Below are 7,340 nucleotides of genomic sequence, written 5' to 3'. Positions count from 1 at the left end.
AAACTGCATATAACGCATGAACTTTGAATCCAGATTTGCAGTGACACAATTTATAAACCCACACCTGAAGTAATCATCCTTATCCTGCTTTGTTCCTGTTTTCAGCTTCTTCTCCATGGGTTGTTCACCAGAGGCCCTGGAGTTCACGCCACTGACACGTGAGGTCAGTGTATGGTGCGTGACCTGCTCTCTGCTGCCACTTCTGGTGGGAGGACTCCATCGTTCACTGAAAAGAAACTGGCCCTGGATAGCATTGTGACATCACGAGGAGGTGACTCACACTACTGGGCTCCGGGCCTACACTGTCACGCATGGGATGGCCGGTAATCGCAAATGTCCATTGCGACCATTAGGCATTCCTTCCACGATCGAGAATGCCACGACCCATCCAGGGGTCACAACCCAGAGTTTGAAAACCACTGCCTTAGACAGCGCCTTCCTAACCCATGACCTCTACCATGTAGAAGGGCAGGAGCAGAAGATACCCTCGAAGTCACTCACCACCCCAATTTGGAAATAGATCGTTCCTTCACTGTCACTGGGTTAAAATCTTGGCACTCCCTCCCTAACAGCACTGTGCGTGTACCTACACCACATGGACTGCAGTGGTTAAGAAAGCAGCTCACCACCACCACCTTCTGAAGGGCAATTAGGGATGGGCAATAATTGCTGGCAATAAATGCCAGTGAAGCTCGAGTCCCTTAAAAATAGAATTTTAAACCATCAACGAGGAACATTTTACAAAGTGTGAAAGTTATTTTTAATCAATGTGATTCAATTATTTAATCTGCCAAGAGTTTCAATCCTTCACTAAGTTTGAGCCCCTGCTTTTTCTCTCCCTGCCTGTAGGGGCATTGAATGAAGCCAAGCTCCAGACTCTGCAGCCAAGCCCGGCAACTCTCGCTCCATCTTCAATCCTTCCCTTCAGGTAAGCAAGTCCGAGCGAACATCACTGCCAGCGCCCAGGTTCAGCATCTCTGCTGCGGACATTCGGCCCATTCGTTCCTTTGCGCGAGTGGCGGATCACTTCCACAACCAGGCAGGTCCGGCATGTGGGGGAGAGAGACGGAAGGGAAAAGGAGAGGTAGATGAAGAAGGGGAAGAAAGGGAGTGAGGGGTAGTGGAGGAAGGAGAGGGGTAAGGGGGTAGTAGTGGAAGGAGGAAGGGGGTAGTAGTGGAAGGAGGGAGGGGGTAGTGGTGGAAGGAGGGAGGGGGTAGTGGTGGAAGGAGGGAGGGGGTAGTGGTGGAAGGAGGGAGGGGGTAGTGGTGGAAGGAGGGAGGGGGTAGTGGTGGAAGGAGGGAGGGGGTAGTGGTGGAAGGAGGGAGGGGGTAGTGGTGGAAGGAGGGAGGGGGTAGTGGAGGAAGGAGGGAGGGGGTAGTGGAGGAGGAGGGAGGGGTAGTGGAGGAAGGAGGGAGGGGGTAGTGGAGGAAGGAGAGGGGGAGTGGAGGAAGGAGGGAGGGGTAGTGGAGGAAGGAGGGAGGGGGTAGTGGAGGAAGGCGGGAGGGGGTAGTGGAGGAAGGCGGGAGGGGGAGTGGAGGAAGGCGGGAGGGGTAGTGGAGGAAGGCGGGAGGGGGTAGTGGAGGAAGGCGGGAGGGGGTAGTGGAGGAAGGCGGGAGGGGTAGTGGAGGAAGGCGGGAGGGGGTAGTGGAGGAAGGCGGGAGGGGGGTAGTGGAGGAAGGCGGGAGGGGGGTAGTGGAGGAAGGCGGGAGGGGGTAGTGGAGGAAGGCGGGAGGGGGTAGTGGAGGAAGGCGGGAGGGGGTAGTGGAGGAAGGCGGGAGGGGGTAGTGGAGGAAGGCGGGAGGGGGTAGTGGAGGAAGGCGGGAGGGGGGGTAGTGGAGGAAGGGGGAGGGGGTAGTGGAGGAAGGCGGGAGGGGGTAGTGGAGGAAGGCGGGAGGGGGTAGTGGTGGAAGGAGGGAGGGGGGTAGTGGTGGAAGGAGGGAGGGGGTAGTGGTGGAAGGAGGGAGGGGGTAGTGGAGGAAGGAGGGGGTAGTGGAGGAAGGAGGGAGGGGGTAGTGGAGGGAGGGGGTAGTGGAGGGAGGGGGTAGTGGAGGGAGGGGTGTAGTGGAGGAAGGAGGGAGGGGGTAGAGGGGGGTAGTGGAGGGAGGGGGTAGTGGAGGGAGGGGGTAGTGGAGGGAGGAGGGAGGGGTAGTGGAGGGAGGAGGAGGGGGTAGTGGAGGGAGGAGGGAGGGGGTAGTGGAGGGAGGAGGGAGGGGGTAGTGGAGGGAGGGGGTAGTGGAGGGAGGAGGGAGGGGTAGTGGAGGAAGGAGGGAGGGGGTAGTGGAGGAAGGAGGGAGGGGGTAGTGGAGGAAGGAGGGAGGGGGTAGTGGAGGAAGGAGGGAGGGAGGGGGGTAGTGGAGGAGGGGGTAGTGGAGGGAGGGGGTAGTGGAGGAAGGAGGGAGAGGAGAGTGGAGGGAGAGGAGAGGGGAGAGAGGGGAGAGGGGGGAGAGAGGGGAGAGAGGGGAGAGAGGGGAGGGGAGGGGAGAGGAGAGAATGGAGAGGGGGTGTGGAGGAACGGGGGAGTGGAGGGATGGTGGAGTGGAGGATGGAGGGAGGGGGAGTGGAGGATGGAGGGAGGGGGAGTGGAGGATGGAGGGAGGGGGAGTGGAGGATGGAGGGAGGGGGAGTGGAGGATGGAGGGAGGGGGAGTGGAGGATGGAGGGAGGGGGAGTGGAGGATGGAGGGAGGGGGAGTGGAGGATGGAGGGAGGGGGAGTGGAGGATGGAGGGAGGGGAGTGGAGGATGGAGGGAGGGGGAGTGGAGGATGGAGGGAGGGGGAGTGGAGGATGGAGGGAGGGGGAGTGGAGGGATGGAGGGAGGGGGAGTGGAGGATGGAGGGAGGGGGAGTGGAGGTAGGGGGAGTGGAGGGAGGGGGAGGGGGAGTGGAGGGAGGGGGGAGTGGAGGAAGGAGGGAGGGGGTAGTGGGAGAAGGAGAGGGGAGTGGAGGGAATGGGGAGTGGAGGAAGGAGGGAGGAGGGAGTGGAGGGAGGGGGGAGGGGGGAGTGGAGGGAGGGGGGAGTGGAGGGGGGAGTGGAGGGAGGGGGGAGTGGAGGAAAGAGGGAGAGAGGGGGTAGTGAAGGAGGGAGGGGGTAGTGAAGGAGGGAGGGGGTAGTGAAGGAGGGAGGGGGTAGTGGAGGAAGGAGGGAGGGGGTAGTGGAGGAAGGAGGGAGGGGGTAGTGGAGGAAGGAGGGAGGGGGTAGTGGCGGAAGGAGGGAGGGGGGTAGTGGCGGAAGGAGGGAGGGGGTAGTGGAGGAAGGAGGGAGGGGGTAGTGGAGGAAGGAGGGATGGTGCAGTGGTGGAAGGAGGGAGGGGATAGTGGAGGAAGGAGGGAGGGGGTAGTGGAGGAAGGAGGGAGGGGGTAGTGGAGGAAGGAGGGAGGGGGTAGTGGAGGAAGGAGGGAGGGGGTAGTGGAGGAAGGAGGGAGGGGGTAGTGGAGGAAGGAGGGAGGGGGTAGTGGAGGAAGTAGGGAGGGGGGAGTGGAGAGAGGGGGGTGGAGGATGGAGGGCGGGGAGAGTGGAGGAGGGGGGAGTGGAGGAGGGGGGAGTGGAGGAGGGGGGAGTGGAGGATGGAAGGAGGGGGGAGTGGAGGGAGGGGGGAGTGGAGGAAGGAGGGAGGGGGGAGTGGAGGAAGGAGGGAGGGGGGAGTGGAGGAAGGAGGGAGGGGGGTTGAAGAAGGAGGGAGTGGAGGAAGGAGGGAGGGGGAGTGGAGGGAGGGGGAGTGGAGGGAGGGGGAGTGGAGGGAGGGGGAGAGGAGGGAGGGGGAGTGGAGGAAGGAGGGAGGGGGAGTGGAGGGGGATTGTAGGAAGGAGGGAGGGGGTGTGAGGGAGGGAGGGGGAGTGGAGGAGGGAGGGAGTGGAGGAGGAAGGGAGCGAGGGGGAGTGGAGGAGGAAGGGGGAGTGGAGAAGGGAAGGAGGAAGGGGGAGTGCAGGAGTGAATGAGGAAGGGGAAGTGGAGAAGGGAAGGAGGATGGGAGGATGGAAGGAGGAAGGGAGGAGGGAAGGAGGATGAGGGTAGGTGGGATGGAGGAAAGGGGACGAGGTGGGAGGGGTGGAGTAGGGAGTGGAGGTGGGGTTGGAGGAGGGAGGGAGGGGGAGTGGAGGAGGGGGAGGGAGGGGGAGAGGAGGAGGGCGAGAGCGAGGGGGGAGTGGAGGAAGAATGGAGCAAGGGGTAGTGGAGGAGGGAGGGGAAGAAGGGGGAGTGGAGAAGGGAAGGAGGAGTGGAGGAGTGAACGAGGAAGGGGGAGTGGAGGAGGGAAGGAGGAAGGGGCGTGGAGGAAGGAAGGAGGATGGGAGGAGGGAAGGAGGATGGGGGTAGGTGGGATGGAGGAAAGGGGAGGGGTGGAGGTGGGGGTGGAGGAGGGAGGGGGGATTGGAGGAGGGAGGGAAGGGGTGGAGGGGGGAGTGGTGGAAGGAGGGAGGGAGGGGGAGTGGAGGAGAGAGGGATAGGAGGAAGGAGGGAGGGGGGTAGTGGAGGAAGGAGGAGGACGAAGGGTGGGGTGAGTGGAAGAGGATGAAGGAAGGGGAGTGAAGGAGGAAGGTGTGAGGTGGGATGGGGCAGAAAAGGAGCTTGAAGCACCCACCTGGGCTGTTCTGCTACTTCTGTACCAGGTGAAGTAGCAGCAGTTTGGAGACTTCAATAAAGCTACATGGAGCTCGGGTTCCAGACATCACATCACTCCCTAAACCTGCCCTGAACTTTCCAACATGTCCATCACCTGCTAACCATTCTATTCTCCCAACCACACCAACCCCAAAGAGAAATGAAAGGACAAAATGTAAATTAGCAACTTTTACTGCTTTCTCAAATTGCAGGGTCTTTGGACAGAGAAAGAAGTTCCACGATGACTAAATTCATGATCCGTAACGCCACATCTGCCGACTGTGCTGATCTCCTGCGACTGATTAAGGTAATGAACCTACCATACCTGCGACAACCCTCCATCGTTGTTTGGATTGCTGACGTGTGTCACTGAATTTGAAAAGCTGTTGTGTATCTGGGAGTATAGTTGGGTTGTGCACACACACTAATAGTGACACTGTCTGAGGATAACTAAGACAAATTAAAATGCTGCAGACACTGGAAATCTGAAAAAAAACGACAGAAAACCCAATACTCAGCAAGTCAGGCAACATCGGTGGAGAAAGAAACCAAGTTATTGCATCAGGCTAATGTAGTGTGATCAGGAGGATTTTATGGATGAACAGCAATACAGAGTTGGGGAAAAGGTGGCATGACAAAAAAGCAAGAGAGAAAAGTCTTAGGGCGGAATTCTCCGCTCCCCACGTGGTGTGGGAGAATCGTGGGAGGGCCTCCTGACATTTTCTACTCCCCGTGGCGCCTCCAGCGATTTCCCCCCCCCCCCGACATTTATCACGGCGAACGGCGATTCTCCGAGCCCGATGGGCGGAGCGGAGAATTCCGCCGTCCGTTTCACCACGGCAGCAACCACACCTGGTCGCTGCATTCGTGAAACGGGCGCCAGATGCCCGTTTGGGGCATCCAGGGGCCCGATTTGGACGGGAGCACCGCGACTGTGCTCCGGAGGGGACAGGCCCGCGATCGGTGCCCACCGATCGTCGCGCCTGCGTCCAAAACGGACGCACTCTTTCCCCTCCGCCGCCCGGCAAGATCAAGCCGCCACATCTTGCCGGGCGGCGGTGGAGAAAGACGGCACCGCGCATGCGCAGGTTCGTGCCGTCTGCACGCTGATGTCATCCGCGCCATGCGCAGGTTGGATCGGCAACCCGCGGATGACATCAGAGATGCGCCGTTTCGGGCGCCATTTCCGGCACGACAATGTCGCGGCCTGGGGAACGATGGGGGCCCGCCAACTAGCCCCCCAGGTGGGGTGAATTAGGTGCGGGGAGCGGGCCACCGAGGCCGTCTGTGAACCTCGGCTGAGTTTCAAACCTCCCCACCATCCATACCCCCCTCCTCTGCTTCTCCCCTGTACCCCTACCCTAGTGCTTCCCACCTCCTAGTTTCCTACACCCCCACCCCCCGGTTCCTATCCCATCTCTTCCTCCCCCAGGCCCCCCCCCCCCCCCACCCCCCCCCCCCCCCCCCCCCCCCCCCCCCCCCCCCCCCCCCTCTGTTTCCCCTGAATTTCTGTTTTTCCCTTCCCCTGTGCCAGGCGCTCCCTCCCTCAAAGTGTATTCCCATATACCAGCCTACTCATTAGTGTTGTGGCTCCCCTACTGGTGTGATTCCCCTAACTACCTCTCTACCCTACCCCCCGCTTTCTCTGAACATTTGCCTGTGTTTGCCCTGCCTCTCCCATAATTTTGCAGCCCGTGTTCTGGCTATCGCCCTCTATTAGTGTTTGCCCAGCCAATTCCTCTGGACAAACATGTTGGCTCCCACCAGGGCGTTAAAGTAGTGCTACTTGCCTTGGTTTATCACCCATAGCTTGGCAGGGTAGAGTATGCCAACCCGCACATTGCATTTGTTTGTACAGGCGGATTATGCACTGTTGAATTCGTCCCAGTGCTTGACCAGGTCTGCATCAATGTCTTGGTACAAGCAGATGTCCTTCCCGCTTGCTCCCTTTCGCGCTCTTTGCCCACCTCAGGATCAGCTCTTTATCTTGGTATCTGTGGAGCCTCATGATTATCGCCTGCAGTGGCGCCCCACCTTGGGTTGCTGCCGAAGCGATCTGTAAGCTACCACCCGGGGCTTGGCCGACTAGCTTCCTGAACATAGCTGCTACGTACTCCGTGCCGGTTCTCCCTTCCGGCATCCCCACGATTCTCAAGTTCTGCTGAAGCAACCTGGTCGTCAACCAGTAGGTGGCCTACTCGAGATCCCTTGGCTTCTCTTGGGCCTCCAGCCTCCGCTCCATTTTGTCCATTGCCTCCCTCATGGGGGCTGTCGCCATTTCCACTGTCGTTTTGACGGCTGCCCGGAAAGGGTCTCCTCATCTCCTCCCTGTGTCTCTGAATCCCAGAGGTGAAGTAGCCCGTCAGCTTGTCCATCAGCGCCTGGGTCTGTGCTAGGAGCTCTTCCCAGTTCTGTGCCTCCACATGTGGCTGCCGGCTCCGAGACTGAGGTTTCCCTTCCCTCGTCTCTGCTGGCTTTTCAGTTTGGCATTTGACTTTTTCCCTATGTCGCTTGGCAGTGTGGTCGATGGGGTAGGGTGGGGGATCGTAGGTAACTTTGGTGCCTGTTTTCTGGGGTTAGGCTGTAGTCAAAGATCTTACATGAGAGCCACCTTTTGTGCGGCTACTCAACTCATGACCACCACCAGAAGTTCACCTAATGGAGAGATTTATAACCAATGCAAAAATAATGCATTTTGATTAACCGTGTTGTAATGCACTAATTTCAGTTGTAAAAGCTGCTTA

General features: G+C 59.5%; 1 protein-coding gene across 4 annotated transcripts in view; it reads left to right on the top strand.

Moving 5' to 3' along the window:
• The first annotated feature begins 304 nt into the window (after positions 1–304).
• LOC119951678 (diamine acetyltransferase 1-like) overlaps positions 305–7,340 on the top strand; it is a 28,988-nt gene continuing 21,952 nt past the window's right edge. Inside the window, exons 1-3 of one of the 4 annotated variants that reach the window (XM_038774899.1) lie at positions 305–323; positions 850–928; positions 4,809–4,903. In XM_038774899.1, the coding sequence (XP_038630827.1) occupies positions 859–928; positions 4,809–4,903 (165 nt within the window). In that variant the 5' untranslated portion in view covers positions 305–323; positions 850–858. Of the gene's footprint in view, positions 324–668; positions 746–849; positions 929–948; positions 1,044–4,808; positions 4,904–7,340 lie in introns of those variants that run through there. The other 3 variants (XM_038774900.1, XM_038774898.1, XM_038774901.1) reach the window with 3 other exon arrangements.

This window comes from Scyliorhinus canicula, chromosome 17 (assembly GCF_902713615.1).
Source record: "Scyliorhinus canicula chromosome 17, sScyCan1.1, whole genome shotgun sequence".
Lineage (NCBI taxonomy): Eukaryota > Metazoa > Chordata > Chondrichthyes > Carcharhiniformes > Scyliorhinidae > Scyliorhinus > Scyliorhinus canicula.
The sequence above is the reverse complement of the archived record's forward strand: the minus strand, read 5'-3'. Positions and strand labels throughout refer to the sequence as shown.